The following is an 18,447-nucleotide window of genomic DNA, read 5'->3' as shown; positions in this document are numbered from 1 at the left end:
GGTTTTCGAAGTAGACTGCTTGGAGTGATAAACCAAAGGGGGTCGGGTGAATGAGGTTAAATTGCTTTGGTAATGAGAAGTTGTTGCCTTCCTTTTACGTATACACAACAGATATGCAGTATCGTCTAGGTTCAAATAATCTATCAAAAATTGAGCAAAATAAAATAACGGATGGAAAGAGGGGAACTGAAAGGGTTTAGAAAATTCTGAAAAATGCAGGCGCGACTGTGCTATTCTCTACTGCACGGAAAGATGACTCGTTAAATTATATCACTCTCCGATGAGTTTTTGACACTTATTTTGCACTACGGGAACCCACCAAAAATTTTCGGGGTGTTAACTAGTATCCTCGGGAGGCGATGACCATAAATTTGCTCCATTTTGGAGATACCATCCACCAGAAATGATGATCTACGGTTGTTCCGTGGAATTCAGTCCTGTCCTTCAGCTCGAAGTCACATAAAAAGGGTAGTTTGGTTTGGGATCACAGAGTTTCGTTTGCCGGGAATAAATATGCAAATTGTTCATTTCATTTGTAGCATTCTTTTGATGCATAGCTACCGGCTGAGCTACTTCCGGATTGCCCAAACCTAGACTGGGGCAATCGGGATGCAGAGGTTGTGTTCGAACCACGGACCTTCTGGTCGATAAGTTCATGTCTTAACTACTGAGCTATCCCGGGGATATGGAGAGTCATAAAGAGGGATAATGCCTTAAATGCAATCATGTGGAAAGTTTAACAAATCCACTACCCTCAAAAAATTGAAATTCGGGCCACTGGCTAGGTAGGCGATAAGCTCCATACAATGGCGGTACTAGTTGCGTGACTCCGTCATGCCCAAGTAACGAACTCTTGATGTGCCCCGGAGTTGCCATAGTACCTGATATCACTATACTGGTCTTCCGAATTCCGATTTCATACCATTGGCTAGTCATATACGGACTGCAACTTGGCTAATCATTGTAAGCGACTCCCCCTTCCAGAAAGTATCACACTCCGTACTGTGGATATGGTATCCCGTCAGGCTTTGGCAATGTTTCGGAGGCACCGATTCACAAAAACACGGTCATGTAGAATATAAAACCTGATGAACTCCAAGAATGGCAGAATTTGTCCCGGGTCGTTAAAACAGTTTTCGGTGACGTTGTTACATCTGGACAACAACGGAGTCTATTTAATTCGCCTGCTGAGATCAGGCCTGTGATCCCGTAGAGATACTTTGTGCGGCGATAAAGTCTACTTTACTTTTTGAAAACACCGACATCAAGTCAGTGCAGTGGGTGTAGGAAGCTCTTTGGAACGTATGAAAAAGACAACAATACTCCCCCTTCGGCTTGTTTCTCTCAGAAAGTGGACACTTATAGTTAGACTAAGACGTATTCTCAAACATTCAAAAAGACTATTCGGGTGCATTCTACCATTTCCGAAACAAAGTCAGGAAGATGACCGCTGACTAGTGCGAGCCCAACAAATCAACAAGGTTGAATGGGGTAGTTTTGGAGAAAACTGTCGAAGACGTCAACATAAAAATGGTTCAATATATTATATCGATGGGAATTGACGAGATAGTGCTTACATGTACACACCACCAGGAAAACCATGGATTTATTCAAACAAAGTGTTGTCCATACAGAACAAGAATGTAACCTCCTGATCAATTTCTGCCCCAGTATCTGAATGTACCGCTGCTATAGACACCAGACTGACTGTAGACCAGAGGGATGCTGACCTACAGTTTTTTGATACAAAAGTAGATACCGGATTCCCAGGCTCACCATCTAGCGCTCAGGTTTCTCCAAGATATCGATGTCTCATTACGAAAATGAAGTCGGCAAAAGGCAGACGCCTGTCTGCTGGTTTTAAGCAATCGTTCTATACTAATTAATTCGAAACCAAAATGTACTGCAATGGAACCTTGAGTTAGTCTGTACACTGGACATCATAAGAAAGAATATCAGTGTGCTACAGATCACGGAGGACTCCACCGAGACTCCAGCTCCAGCGATTTCATTATGCATAACAGCCAACGGACCCTGTTTTCAAAGCTAATCAAAACATGTGCGCTGTTATAAGACGTAGCAGTTGAGTGGCTCTCAGAGAGGTGGAAAGTTACAAAATTGATACCAACTCGCCGACGAGAAAAAAATGATCCATATTAACAAGGCAGCCAAGATATGTGACTAACAGACAGGACACTAGATTTATTTATTTATCTTCTCTAGATGAGTGCCCATTTTATAGCCCGAAATTCTGATATCCCGCGTTATTGATAATGGGCCACTGACCGCTGCGAGTTTTTTGTCATGAAGCCCTTTGACCAGTTTCGCCCCCCTTGGGATTCATCAGGAAGGCACAATCCCCGAGTTTTTCTTATGTTCTGAATGAATGCAAATGGAACAGAACTCGAAGAATACCTTCATTTGCACATAAATGTGGTTTCGACGGGAGATTCGACCAAATCCAAGTAGATCTCTCGTTTATGATGAATGAATGTGCTGCACCAGACTGCCTCACGTTTCAGTCGGTATGATGTTTGAGATATCACAATACCTAAGAGTCAGCTTATAAGCATTATCTACGTAGTTACCCCATAGAGAGAGAGAGAGAGAGAGAGAGAGCAGAAAACAAGACGCCATCGCACTATTAAGTATCCGTGGAGTTCTCCCAGCTACATGCTATCCACTTTCGCTATTTAAAGGCCACCTGGTACACGCGGGTCTTTCGTAGTAAAGTTCAGCTCCGATTGGCCAAGGGCTATCAGATGAACAGAGCAACACCAAAATTATGTTAATTGAACCATCAATGGAACCGGTACAGTACGAAATGTGTAGTTGCTGCCAGCCAAATCAGGTCGCGCCGAACCTGGCGATGGCCAAGGGGTACATATACCGTATGTTTATCGATGTGTTGGTCGGGATAGAATTACGAAGGAAGACAATGTATATACGACCCACAGATGTCATATTGGGAAAGGTACTAAGGAAAGATAAGAGGATTGATAGGAACACGAGTCAAACGCTGGGACATTGCTTCATACGTTGGTGTGAAAGAGGTCGTAAAAACCTGATAGAAGAGGAAAAGGAATAACCGGCATCCACACAGCAGAAAAACTAGTGAAGGGGCACAACACAAAAGTATGACCCGAAGGAAAATTCGTGTCATGGCTACAGATACATACTCCACTTGATTGAGCGAAAGACGAAACACACTAACAAGGATGGCAAAGCCGAACAAAGGGTGACAACTCTGTGATAAAAAATAACATCTGGATTGGGAGATTTTGGTTTGGAGAGAGGTTTCCTAGAAATACTCAAGATGTTAACGCCAGTACGACAGCGTACGAAACCAATAAAGACTGTTCAAGACGAGATTCATAAGAATTGTATTTTTACTTGGAAGTATAACAACCCTCCTTTAATAAGCAAGCCCGCAAGGACTTTTTGTACTCCGTTAAGAAGATCACAAACAAATGTGGAATATGTGAAGGTGCACAAGGAGGCACACAAGGATTCAGTTCAGTTTTTCAGCTACAAAACGTTTACCAAAGCACAGTGGTTCAATATTCGGTTATTGGAGGAGGAAAGGGGCCAGGAGGATGGCCAGGAAAGGGAGCCATGCAGTTTAGACAATGGCTTTACCGTTCCGGTGCACCAGACAGTGAGAAAGCTATGCCGTGAATGCGGTAGTTTTGATGCATAACTGTCACTCGCCAGCGTCCCCGGTCCCCATACAGAGAAACGGCGGTTGCCAACGCGACCAGGCTAACTAGAAAAGCCTTAATACTTTGCTGAACTATGGACGGAATGATTCATCCATCCTAAACGTGGCTGAGTGAATAAAACGCAGGAGACATGATCCCACATCAAGTTGCGTGTATTTTGGGCAACTTCATTTATCTGTGATGGTCCTCCTGAATTACACCCATGTGGTTGCTATTTTTAGGCCATCAGTCAATCGGGCAATCTACAAGAGTATACAAGACTTGCTGTGCAGTGAGTACAGCGCGTAATCCAAATGGCGGTTCCTTGGTTGAGGACAGACACGACGCCCATGCGCTGCGAAAGCAGGACCATACAAATCTAGCCTTGTCGATCAAAGTTAAGACCGAGTCGTTTGTGAAAAACCCAAAGAGTTTACTATAGTTAGGCCTATTTGTGGATTTGTTCCGGTTACGTTGCTTTCGAAGCGGTGAACGTAGTGTAGGCTAGAGCAGCTAGATGATACAGAAATAAAACAATGTCTGTCGAGGGATGTAAGAGGAGTCAGTGGCTCAATTTCAGATTTTCGTCCTCATACTCCTATAGTAAAAAGTTATCCAGAGTACTTTGATTTAGACGTTCTCGTCGATCGATGCGTGATCAGATTTGTGACGAAATTCCACACAGCTCAATAGCAAATACGACGAATAGCGAAGGAACATAGACATAATTTCTCGGTGATCTGCATCCGCATCACTCACTGTGAAGCGGCAAATCACTTGTTAGCATATATAGTTTGAGCGAGCAAGACAGACTCAAAAGTACATGAACACTCACCTAGCATATATAGTTTGAGCGAGCAAGACAGACGCAAAAGTACATGTTGTTTTTCGTTTATATCCATATATTAGTGTGTCTTACCTGTAGAATGCCCGAACATAATCAATGACACCTTCGGATCTGACAGAGTAGCGTTAGGGGTAAAAAATCGATCACTCCCATTAGTGGACTGCTCTTCAACTTAGATTGTTTAGATCGATTAAAGTACACAGTTGTCACACAACGTTTGCACGTGCTCATATTTAGACACCTGCTTATATACGGATTGGGGTGTGCACACATGTATATAATCGATTGTAGGAAACGCAAACTTCGACCAATAAGAATATTTAGCAGGTGTTCGATTAGCTCAGATTATCGGAATGTGTAGAGAATATGAGTATGTCATTACACAGGTAATGTCAAGATTATTTTCATGGTGGTTATACTCAAAAACAAACGGCCCGACACGTGAAATGTCGCTAGCATTTCAGCATTACTTTAAGATGTAGTCAAATTGGGAACAGAATAAAACTTTGCCGGTTCTAAAAAAGTCGGCAAATCAAATGGGTTACGAAGACCTAAAGAAACAACCTGACACACCAAAATATTCATTAAAAGAGAACTAGTTTACGAAAACGAGTTGCCGGGTCATCAGCAGGTTCACTTTTAAATTTAATGTTCGGTTGTTTGAACTGAACAGTTCCGTTTTCTCCAGGAATTATCAAAGCTGAAAGGTGAAACATTCAGGCGCAATATGTCGGCTTCATATTCATGTTCAACCGCAAGTCCATGGAGGGTCGTATCAAACGGAGATTAGGAGCGAGCAGTTTAAAAAGGTATAGTTCTCTTGATGATACTTTTTGTACAGCTTAGTTTATTAAAACATTTTAACTTTAAGTAAAATCAAGTTAAACAACGTGATGTAAGTCTTCATGTCTTATAGGTAATGTGCTGGGTAGACGGGTACTTGAGACTGGATTTAAAGTAGAAAAAATCCAGTTATTATGAGTCGGGAAACTGCGTCCCAAGGGGCTGAGCAGGGATGAAATTCAGTTATCTACAAAGTTGATCAGTGGTCGTAGAGACCGCGAATAGCAACGAGGAAGTGATTAGAAAAATTCAAGCCAAATCAAGTAGATGGGAGTTTAGGGGGAGAGAGGAACAACGGCGGAAATTAATTATTGAAAACCAAATGGATGTCTGAATGATTGTAACGAGTAGAAAAGGCTGAGTGCTTACGAATAGTAAGAAAAGTGAGATTTTTCGTGCCTTATCAGCAGATCCGTGTGTATACTCCTTGTCACCTCAATGGACGGACACCGTTTACAGTGCCATGACCAAAGGGCAGGCTAAAAGCACAACATCACATACAAGCGTTCTTACAAATCCAAATTCATGTAATTTAAAAAAAATTGGATACGGGGAACAATAGGACCTGAAGGATAGGACTGCGAGAAACTAGTCACTGAAGAATGGACGCTATTTATCGTAAATGAAAGTGTCGTCTAAAAACGACAGAGAGGAGAAATTGTGGCGAAACCCCGTGTTTATGTGATGCATCAAACATGTTAAGTGGAAAAATGATAGACAACGAGGTTGCTTGGCAACCCTAGCGATATAATCGGAATAGTCTGAATGGAAAAATAAAGTGACTTCCAAGAATATCACATCATAAGAAACGGATAAACCCAGAATTACGTAAAGCCGTCTTCAGAGGGGCCATACAAGGTGGGATATGAGCATGTTTGGGATTACAGGTTGAGCGACATTCAATGGTGACATTCTGGGATACTAATAACCATCCTTAAAGGGTGAAGCCCGGGAGGGCATCCGGCTTGTTGTTTTTAAGGAAACTGTCAGATAATTCAATCGATTGCATGTCAAGGGCATGGGAACCTTAACTGCACTCGAGAGTTCAGGGTGAGAAAGTTCTGACAAACCGTGATCCGTTCGGCAAATTTATTGACCGGTAGTTTCCTCATGACAGACCCCAGACATTTGTTATGAATGGATAATACTTCCCGATCGGCACAAAAATGGCAGTCGTAATCCGGTCACCCCATACGTCAAACGTCGACTAATGCCAGACTCCCAGTGCTAATGTGTTCCCACCTGGGAAGCACTAACGAAAAAAATGGGTCGGGATCGCAGGACTTCAATGGAGAGCGACGTGAAAATACCTCGAAAAAACTAGCCCTCATTTACTCAACCGGCTTCATGAAAAGCATACAGTGAAAAAGCCAGAAATATAGAACGATATGTGTTGAAACATGCCCAGAGGGATAGTATCAGAGGCCAACACCAAAATGAAGCAATATCTCGAGTCAAAACCATCGGTGCATACAAAACGTGTTGCTGCATCTCAGCCAGCATAACGCTAACGAATTGGAGCATCCAAGGGCCGCTTGCTTAAAGAAACATTTCGACGTTTGATCAAGGATGAACGAAGTAAACTTAAACTAATCGGTGACAAATTTATTTGTGATATCACTGACCCGTGAATCTTGTATGAACTGTGAGGGACGAAGATTATGGTGGTCTGATTCGCTCAACTATTTGGTTTGCTAATTCTTGACAATACTTAAAAATATCTGTAGCCTGAGTACACTTATCGGCCATCGATATGTCCATCAGGCTTATCAAACCTCTTCCCGAACGTTTCAAAAAATGCCGGATATATCATCAGTGCGCGCATCCAGCGAACAGATAGATAACCACCTTCGTTAAATAAAAACGATCAAGTTTCAACAATCGATTCGGACTACGTTAACCCTGGATGGCTAAGATAGGCGCATCTCATGTAAAGACAACGTAAGCCGACATCATTCTGGTGCATTGATTTATCACTTGGTCTCGCGACTAGTCTCCCCGATCACACACATAAACTACCCTGACGTTGCGGTTGAGCAATGTGTACGTATGTTATTACGAAAATATAACAAAAGTCACATCAATGTGATCCGAGTGTGCAGAAAACGGGAGGCAAATTGTAATTGTAAAAAACGGAGCGTACACAGGGGTCAATAAAATTGCGGTTTTACCTGTAACAATGAAGCAGGAAAATTTCATACAGATCACGAGGCCCTCCCGGGCGTCGATAGCCTAATGAAGTAAACGTTCAACAATTAGACCGTTCTTAAGAGCTTCCAAACCGTGCTTTCGACGTGAATAAGCTCTGCCGGTTAAGACTATCATTCTCACACCCTTCTCACGGGACGTAAACATCCTAGCTGCATAGCTTAATGTTTCAATCGAATCAAACCTTTAAACTATGAGGTACTATTGATTTATGACTGGCAGTCAGCTCGAAGGAACTAACACCTTATCAGGTGATCAGGAGATGGAATATCAAACAATGAGCCATCTAACACCTTATGAATATCGTCCACGCCAGTGTTAATTCATCTCAAAATCTAACGCTGGCTATTTCAATAGTTTTCGTCCATCAAGAAGGTTAGTGATCATGATTTCATTGTCCATCAGTACAACGAATCCACATTACCCCAAGAGAGAAGTCAGATGTTTGTCACATCTGTTTATGTGGATATGAAGGAAAATTTTAGGTTGACCTTCATCAGACGACGCAAGTCAGTGACATACTTTATCCGAATCTTTCAACTACCATTTAAGGAACACATTCTGTTTATTTTCATTGTTACCAAGCAATAGATAAAGGCTAAAAGACAGCTGTGAGCAGTCAACAAAGTCACATGACTAGCTCACAACTTGTGAATATAAATTCAACAAGCCTGAATCCCACTATAATACCGCTGAGTATATGAGTATATATTTCATGTAATTCAACTGTAACGCGTTCAGCCAAGTTCATCCGTACACCGATAATTTGATACCATCCCGATCAAGTTACATAGGATAAAAGATTGAGTAGCTAACCTAGTTTGATCATCGCATACACCAAGCCACTGAAACAGTGTTATCTGTGATAGCCTGTAAGGCCGACAGACTCGTGTGTGCATGTGCGATTAGACAAGAATGATTGATGAGCTCAGCCGGTGACCGACCGAGCGTAAATTCCATCTCAACTGATGTAAACAAACATCAGCACCAGCGAATCTAGAGAGCAACTAACGATTACAAGCAGCATGATGATGATGTGCGTCCCCGGACAGTTGGATAATAGTAAGGCGAATCAACAGAGTGGAATCGACGGAGTTTATCCGACATATACCCAAGGTACGCAGAGTGGTGTCATGGAAAGGCTGCCACTAAGTGGTCGGTTTGGCGGGAAGTCTAGTTCATGTAAAATGAACATGTCCATCAAATACCATGTGGGGGTTGGGTAGGGTATTGATACAACTCATGTGAAGCCGGCTGATGAATGGTGAACGTGCCACCATTTTGCTTACAAACGTGATTAGTGGCTACGCTCTTGGATAAGTGATTATGTTGAACTCTTGAGTAGGTAGTTCCTTAACAGAGTGCGGGTAAAACATTCCAGCCGCGCTTGACATGTTAAACAAAATGAAGTGGAACCATGCTCGCGGGCAGCTATTCTGCTTCGACCGGGTTAAGTAGCAAGTGAACACGAATAGAAGTGGAATGACCTTCATGATCATGTCTACGTGTACAAACAGATCGGGTCAGTAAAGGATGAAACCTCAGGGAAAGAAAATAAAACAGATCCATAAGAACTAGATAGCGTTAAGAGGAACAGTTCGCATTGTTTATAGAGCGGAAGGTAATTGCGCATCTGCACAGAGTTTCATGTGAGGATATGGCGGTTTCGGAAAATTGTGGGAGTTCGCCGTTTGCTGAGAAGACATACCAGAAAAGCACTATCACTTCAGGAAGTTAAGCAATCATAGAATCACCAGAAACAACTGGCCGATAGACGCGCATACACATCTTACTATGTGGATCAATAAGGAGACATGAAGTTGTCTAGACGCGACACACTACTTATAAGTTATGGAACTGTCTCACAGAAACAAATATAAGGATATAAAAGAGTGCGCGCGTGCAAATAGAAGGCGAAAGTAGAAAACAAAAGATTATTTGGACGGGGCAAGTATTGTAAATAGCTATCGGACTGGTAAACAACTTAAGAACTCATATCGATTACAGAGACAAGTCAAGAGAGAACCACCCCGGTTAGTATGTCCCGAATGAGGGTTTATTCTTCATAGTTGCTATAGCTCAGTTTATCTGACAGTCTAGATAAACATCAGAGCAACCGTCAAGTACATCCCCAATTCATTATGTCCGGAAGGTCTATGTGCACACCATAACCAGAACTATGTTTGTGTGTCGTGTTTACAGACCTTCATAAACCAAGTGCACGTTTGGACAAATTTAGGAGGGAACTGGGCATAAACAAACATGATGTCACAAATCAGTGCAGAAATGAGCAGGACGTGCTGACAAGAGCTTGTGGTACTCTAGTAGCCATGGGAACGAGGCACAATGAGATGAACGTGAGGGGACGAGGAAGGACACAGATTCAAGCGCTGTGCCTCAAAGAACAGTTGGGCGGTGAAAAAAACGAAGAACAAGACAAAGGACACATGGCAGACGACCGTGATTTTGTTTTTCAAAGGGTATACCACTGACCATGTTTGAAGCGCTTACATGACTGTGGAGGAAGCGTGGTCCAACTTCGGTTGCCAAGATGGACAAATTCCATCGAGTAGCCGAGTGGATGACGCGCGGGAAGTTGGAAATGTAGACTGTCCCGGGAAGGGGCTGAAACAAGCGATGGGTCAGATAACAAGGTTGGTTCAGACAAGTAGCCAGAGAACTCGGAAATGACAGGATAGACCTGATCCGTCAATGGCACCCTTCGTGGTGCCACGATTTCTGAATCCCTACAATGGATAGAAAACCAACGCTTGTGTGGTGTGGCCCGTCTCCATGAAAACCGCCGAGTGAAAGGAAATGGTGTCATAATTAAAAACAAAATCAACCATTTCTGGATGACTTACAAGCAAACTGGTGGGTTGAATATCGCGGTTTATACAAGGGCTCGACAGCAGCATTCGGTGACCGCGATGCGGAAATCGGATCAAGGAGCTGATGCGATCGGCTGCGACGTTTTTGCCCGTCGGCCTGTTCCCGTAGAATCGCCTGTAAGAATATCAAATAAGCGTTGAATAACAACGCAGTTGACAGAAGTCCCTTCTGAGTAAGTGTAGTTTAGTTGGATAAACTCACTTCAAAGAACTGAGTCGAAAGGTTGGGGACAAACTCACCTGGCCAATTCCGGAGGTTTGATGGGCAGAAGCTGCGTCGGTAACGTTGGTGCCGCCATCATAGGAATAGTCAATGCTCAAGGCTTCCTGGCTCTCATAGTCATCTCCTTCGTCACCCAAAGTGCCGTTAACTCGAGATTGTTCACGCCGTTTGCATCTGCGTTCACGCACTGAAGAATGAAGATGAAAATACTCTGATTAAAAAAGGTAGGTAAGGATCGTCGCAGAATTAATTTCCTCAGTACAATTACAGAATGAAACACAACAGTCTGGTTGTACTTGATCAGCCGGGAGAAATAGCGTTTTGGTCAGCCGGTTTGAACATACCCTTTTCTTTGGAAGATGTTTTTGCACATTTCTATGCTTGTGTCGTTCACTGACTTTGAGTGAGATCACTGAAAATCGATTATTCCTTAGCATAGCCAGGTGCTCCGTGTAACAAAGCACCTAGTCTTTCCATAATTGCCAGTGGAGACTGCGAAGTTCACTCGACACTGCCCACTTACCTTGGGAACGACTATAATAGCTGAAGCCAGTTTATGAATAATTGGTATTCGCTATTTCTAAGAGAGGCCATTAGCCCAGAATACGCACCAGAGTTTCGCGTAAACAACGAATTGATGTTTGGTCATTCGAAAAAATGCCGCATCCGGAGAGAAGGTATCTCTTGAGGCAGTTATACTACTTGGTAACCAGTGTTTTAGTGCACAGTACCTTTACCTGTGTCCTGAAACTGTTAATTTACCGAGGAAGCCCATTTACCTTTTAATTAGTCCAGTGTAAAAGTAACTCATATCTGATATCACGAGGCGCGATCGACAAATCAGTTTCTCAACAAACAGCCTGATAGCTCTGGGAGAGTACCTCGGATTTACTTGCAAATATCGCTGGTGAGATGCGCGTTTGCGCTTACCCCCGTAACTAAGTGAGAACTCAAGAACTACGGGCACACAGATTGCCACTAGGAGACACTCGGAAACATTGGAGAACCAATCATAATAAACGGTTAACATTAAATTGGCCTACAAAAGTTAAAAGTGGACTGGAAAGTTTCATACAAACCATATTCATCAATCGAAAACGTGTGAACAAATAGCCCTCAAATCAGCAATGTTTTATTGTTAGTCGAAAGACCATGTGATTGATTGTAACTACACCCACCAGTTGAGGCACAATGGAAAAGGAAGATCTCATGTAGTCACGGTTTTCAGGAACCAAGGTTTTTATCTTTTCAACGTTCTGGAATAATGCGACTTGATGTTTGTTTTTCTACATAGCAGCTCACCCTCAGTTGGCCTCCGGAAACAGAGACCGATTAAATGCTGATGAGTTTCTGTAAGCGTGTGTGTTAGAGCATCAGTCGTCAGACGGCGATCTTTAGAACAAGCTTCAAAGACATTCTTTGGTGATATCGTGTATCGGGCGATTGTCAATGCCTGTTAAGATCTTGTTTGAGCACGCTCAATTCGGCGTTCAAACTTCCCGCATTGGTCATGTACGCTGCACAACCACCGTGAAAAAAGAAACATAGTAGAATTCCTGGAAAGCCGTTCTTTCTTGGAGAATGATGAATAAATAATGTCAAGGTAATAGGCTGGAAATATGGAACCGAAAATAGGTTGACGTCAAAAGAATAGTGATGTCAATATTTTACTGGTTTGCTGGGTAACAAATAACTCTATTAATATTGACCAAAAAATACCGTGGCAGCGCGCCTTTGTGTGGGTAAAAAGTCACCTTTCCAAAAAAGCCAGCAGTCGTAAAAAAATAGATTTCATTCTTCAGAGATTCTGTCTCAAACGGAAATGGACTGGATTCAGATCGCCGTTGAAACCCGAGCGGATAGAACTATGGAAGGTGATTAAGACTTAACGTTCCCCAACGTACCCCAACGTACCGCGGTTTCCTAGCACAGCTAAAACTGAGCGACCAGTTCTCTCCACTGGAATTTAGCCTTACACAGATACTGAGGACCAGAAGATAAGAGTTCATGGTTGGATTCCCCGATAAAAATACACAAATAGTGAGGACCGGCTCCGAACTGATAGATTTCTACGAAGTGCAAACCACTGAGCTTTGGAAGGCCCAGTGGTTAGGGCGCGTAATAAATGACAGGAAGATTCGTGGTTCGAACCCAACCCTCTGCTCCTCCTGTCTAGGTCTGTGTAGTTTCTCAGTCCTCCTTTGTGTGGCATGGTAGCTATGACGAACTGCTGTCAATGGAAAGCGTGAACATCAGTTGTGGCACCAAACGTACAAACGAAAAAAACGATGTTTGGGTAGTGTGAGATCGTTTTAATTACGTCCATTTTAACTGATGAGAGCTCATACTTGATACGCAATGAAATGGTAGGCTGATCATGGCTCGATTACATGCTCATGCGCACACCGACAACCTTAGAAGCAAGAACCACGTTTTGACAGATTGAAACACATTTCAGTAAACAATTCCACTTACGTTGGGGCCCAGGTGTACAGAAAATATTAATGCCTACTTGCATTGTTTCGTGTACCGAACGATGACACTAAGAGAAAACGCTGGGTCACAAAATGACGGATGACTGCTTACAAAATGTATCGGCTTCCTTCAAAGTGGTGATGGTAGTTATAGGAGATACAGTAAGCTTCTGTCAATAACCTGTCTGAACAGGTAACTCCGTAAACTTAGGAGGTTGATCAGAGGGGACACTTGAAAATTGGCCTATAGTTGTGCAGTCATCGCTTTCAAAAAAACTGGTTCTTAGGTTAGCAAGTCACTTAGTCAAAACACCAGCGTGGAGTAGGCAGTAGGCAGTCTTAAAAACAAAACTTAGTGAAAATATTCCAGGTGACTACGACCAAGGGGGGCAAAACCAGCTAATTTAACACACGACAGGGGTATACGAATGATGGTGGTCGCCATATTGAACCTGAACCTGGAATTTTGTTCACAAATGAACTTGGATGCAGTTTTCACGCAAAATACGTTGATCGACTGATGCAACGATTGAGTTTATCAGCTTGAAAATGGCTTTTAACTCTATCACCATCATTACCATGGAAAGCAGTGGTTCAGCAGAGGAAAACTGCAAAGCAACCATGGAAAAGGAGACTCTGATGGAGAATGAAAACAAAACTTATGATCTTGGAGAAAACGGCCCACACCAAACAATGTACCTGCAACTTCCAAAATCATTAAAATGAACGCAGCTGAACAGCAACATGGAGTGAGACTCCATTAGTGAGATCGCCAATGCATTTGCCGCCACACAAGCCCAGCATACAACGACAGACAAGCAATGCCTAGGCGGACTAGCTACGGAGTGACAGTCAGCTCACTACTTGGATCGGTTTGGTAGCAAGGCTCTCAGTAACGCTAAGGAAAAACCACGTGACTCCATTCCTGGAGGGCTGGAAGAGAAGCACATAGAACTCAACAGTGAGTGCTTTCGTAACGCGTTACTGCGTCACGGCATGTCCTTCAAGAGCCTTCGGCCAATGAGGGTCTGGAGCGGAAAAATGGCCTCCCTCGGCCGATGGTGCCCCGAAATAGGTAGGACACGCCCCAGCCAACCTAACCTGATACGTTTTATCTTCTGTTCTAGTGAATCAAATCAATACCTGACACTCGCTTACGGGCCATTTCAGCAAGAACATGCTGCAACCAGTTAACGCCGGCTGTTACAAAGACATTGTCGATCGTTTGGGGTATTCAAATCGGAGAGGCTAATAAACAATCACAGCAAGACTGCTCATAAACCGGTATTGAAGACACGCACCCCTCGAGTATTGTTGAAATTAGTTTCTAACGTCAAGGTTTACGCGGGGTGGTTAATACTGCCCATGTCTTAACGAGCAATAAGCATTGCTTTTGGTCACTTTACAGTCGCGAATTCCGCAGCTGTCAAGATAACCAAACTGACGAATAAACTGAAGCTCATCAATATGAAAAACCAAAGGAGTGCGAGGGAGTAAGACAGCACTTGGATTTGCAAGGTACATTTCCAAACAAGAGAACACACACCAATACTCTTCTGAGAGCAGTTTGTACAGATACACGATTGTCAACTAACAGAACTACTTGACAAGCCATTATTAAGCAGGACAACAGATCACAAAATGTCCACAAGTTTGTAAAACAGTAATTGGATTATTGAGCGTCAGCATGTATTGCAGTGTGGTCGGGTTAACAAAGAGCGATAGGTAGCATGCGACCAGATTCGCTGGCGAAGTGTGCTCCAGGATTTCACCACTAAATGCATCGGAAAAAACTCAGCTACACGGAATAAGAACTCAGGTCACGCTTTCGAATGTCTAACGATTTAAGCAAGTGGAGTCACCCACACCGACCTGTGTGCTCTGCGGCTAGACCCTGGAAGGAATGAAAAGCTTTGCATTGCAAAATATACTCAGGTTTACCCGTTATAATTACAATGCAAGAACATCCAGGGGTGTCTGCGTCATTAACGTCAATCGATTCACCTCTTTTACCCACCCACCCCTAAAAACTGGAATGAAATAAGTCAGTGACCTTATGACCCTATTGGACGTCGTGACCCCGTTAAACTACTCACGAATTAGTTGTGTTACGGCGATCACTTCACAGTCCATTGGTATTTGTTTCCACATTTGTCTGTTAACAAGAAAGAACACAAACTGAAGGCACCAGTCAAATATTGTCTCATCTTGTCAATGTGAAGGTTCAGCGCAGTTAACCACGTTGTCGGGGAAGAGTCTTCGCGTTTCAGCTAATCGAGCTTCCCCCAAAACAGCTCCTCTCCACTTCGATTGGTGTGCGGTTTTAGACAATGCACGAGCTGCTCCAGCCAGACTAAAATCCTATAACTGTCTACAAAACTGGCTCATTTCCTATCATCGGTGTCACTTAGCTGCTTGTAGATCAGCTGGAGAAGAACACGTTAACTGAGGTAATGGTCGCGGGTTTTGCCTGAATTATGCGTAGTAGGGTTGCCCATTAAGTTTAAGCCCTCATCTGCACACCGAAGCATCTGAATGTCAAAATTGTTAAGTCAGAGAAAAGTTCTTTTAATATAGCACTTCAGTCCACTGTTTAAAGTGTATTCGTTTAAGGTTTATGTATGGACGAAAATGAGGACCAGTGAAGTAGACTTGAACGGGGTCGATCAACTGGAACATGGTAAAACTCAGATTAGTCATACGCGAAATTCCGCCTAAATCAGGCAACGTAGTCTATGCTATCAGCACAAAATGATGATCGAGCAAACCTACGAAGGAATCCCACCGAAAATCCAATGCGGTCGATTGATATACGACCGAACCGCACGGCGTTTTATTGTAGGAACAGCTGATCTTTTTTAGCTTCGTTCAGCAGACAATACCAGATCGATAAGGGCAGCAGTGCACAAATCGTCGATTCAGTTAGAAACTCTTGTCGTTTCTGTCAATAAAATGATAGTGTACTGAACAGAGTATAAATAAACCATAGATTTTGAATAGGATAGGTGTGGAATTCATGGGTGCAGATAACAATAATGATGAAAATACCTCGGCTGTAGAAAAAGTTTGGTGCCTAGCTGCAATGCACGAAGCCTGGGTTGCCCAAGTATAGACAGGGACGATCGAGATGCAGAGGTTGGGTTCGAACCACGGTCCTACCGATCAGTAAATTCGAACTCATGGGTGAAAGTGACTTGCGTAAATCCCAGAAATAGCAAAGTTGTCCCCAATCATAACTATCACCGACAGCATCATAGTAGTACTGAATACTCATTTTTAACTGCCAAAGAGTGAAAAGAAAACGAAAGGGATGGTACTTAACACAGACAGATTCACGAATTCAAAAAAGGCCAACAAGAAAATGGTGCCTGAATTTTAGAAGGTAAACGATTTAAAATGCTCTTGGCATCACAGTGGTATATAAAAGTCGTTCAGTTATACCGACTTTTAGGTACTTAGCTGCCATGCCAACTGAAGGAAACACGAGAGCTGTGATACTTCCAGGTTGCCCAAGCCTAAACAGAAGCAGCCGAAATGCCGGGGTTGGGTTCGAACCGCGGAACTTCCGGTCAGAAATTCTGTGCTTTAACCACTGAGCTCAAAGTGGAACGGCACTAGTGGATCTACACCAGCATGCATTGCGGAATTCGCATGACATAAGTTGACACGACGACAGACGAACTCTTGCTAAGGTGGCATTCCAGCAATGCAGCACCACTATCACCACTGGAATCATATAATTTCTACGCTTTGTAGGATTTCTAATCACGTGCAAAAAGAAACACGTGGACCCTAGTTGTAAAGATACATCTTGAAAGATTAACGAGGCAGACGTATCTGATCGTCATATCGAAGTGGAACGTCAGTAATGTAGCTCACTGTTTCGATCTGATCACTACCTCTAACTTATTGATCGCCCCTATCCACACGGGGTGGAGCCACCTACCTTCTATTACAGGCTTCGTGGTGGTGATCCTCACAAAAAAACAACTTTGTTTTTTTTTCTAAACAATAAATTCACCGAACCAGTATGTGACCGTTATTTACAGTGTGCACGTAGGTTTACGATCAGTAGGAGGCTGGTATGCCGTATGAAAATAGAGAAGCACTAAATTACGATGCAGTCCAAAAGAAAAAGAAGTGCACCGGCAGCGAACCAAAGCACAGCCACCATATCGCTGTCAAATGACGGACTAACGAACGACCAATGGAAATCGTTTGCAAAAGTCTCAAACGCGATCCCTGTTTATGGAAGCGCTGTCATAGCAACCAGCGATGGATAGGAGATTCGTAGGCGAGAATGTACTTTAAACGAACTGGAAACGTTTTGTTCAGCTAGAAAAACACTGCGTTACGAATAGGCGGAAACAGCCAAATACTCCCGACCCCAATATCATGTGAGATCAGGCACGAAAGTATTAGGATCGGATTAGATTTAGTCAATAAGACATAATATACGGCTGAACAGAGGAGATGTTTCTTCCGGCCCTTCTAACAAACAGCCCAATCGATTGTGAACATTTGGTGGGGATCGCAAAACAATCTGCATTGGTAAAGTAGTGGAAGTGGATACTTCCTGGGATAAATCTAACTGACATACCCGATAATACCAAGAATTATGCGCACCAAGTAATAAATAAAGGATTATGTCAACCAAATTGATCCATCTTTGATCGATGTACTTTTCCTGTATAAGTGGAACGTAAAAGCATTAGCGCTATTACCAACTAAACATGGCACTCTTCCTAACTTTACAGAAGGAAATGCAAAAGCCTACCGGAGGTGTTTCGCTCAGGAGGTCCTTGTAGCCTTACTCGGATGACGGTGACGCAATTATTTTGGATAACTTCGATGAGCAAAAGGCACTGTCAGTCAAATCCCTCAGTCATGAACTTAGTTCCCGCGAGGAATCTCAGAGTATCCAGGTCTGGTTTGATGAACATGGTGAGGGAGTGCAACAGTGAGTGACAAACGTGTCGCGATCTCCTCCGTCCCCATAGTTCGGAGAGGGGTAGTACGAAAATGTTGGAGAACTATCAGTAAACATTCCCCAGTCAGATCTAGTGAGCTGAGGTCTCCCTGACTGTTGCACCAGTCTATACAACCAGCTTCACTGCGCACCTGTGCTAATAAGCACGAGTGAGGTGAGCGACCGTATTGGGTATTGTATCATGATATGAAGAGGTAACCTCATAAAAACGGTGTCGCCCGATAATTTTGTCAGCGACAGCTATTTCAAATAACCAGAGATCTACAGAAC

General features: G+C 43.1%; 1 protein-coding gene across 1 annotated transcript in view; it reads right to left on the bottom strand.

The window, feature by feature from the left end:
• The window catches only part of T265_13030 (hypothetical protein), a gene marked incomplete at both ends in the record, with an annotated part of 83,451 nt that overhangs the window by 35,088 nt on the left and 29,916 nt on the right, over positions 1–18,447 (bottom strand). The window contains 2 exons of the mRNA XM_009166822.1: positions 10,464–10,605; positions 10,731–10,900. Coding sequence (XP_009165086.1) covers positions 10,464–10,605; positions 10,731–10,900 — 312 coding nt within the window. The remainder of the gene's footprint in view (positions 1–10,463; positions 10,606–10,730; positions 10,901–18,447) is intronic.

This window comes from Opisthorchis viverrini (genome assembly GCF_000715545.1).
Source record: "Opisthorchis viverrini unplaced genomic scaffold opera_v5_32, whole genome shotgun sequence".
In the NCBI taxonomy this organism is placed as follows: Eukaryota; Metazoa; Platyhelminthes; class Trematoda; order Opisthorchiida; family Opisthorchiidae; genus Opisthorchis; species Opisthorchis viverrini.
The sequence above is the reverse complement of the archived record's forward strand: the minus strand, read 5'-3'. Positions and strand labels throughout refer to the sequence as shown.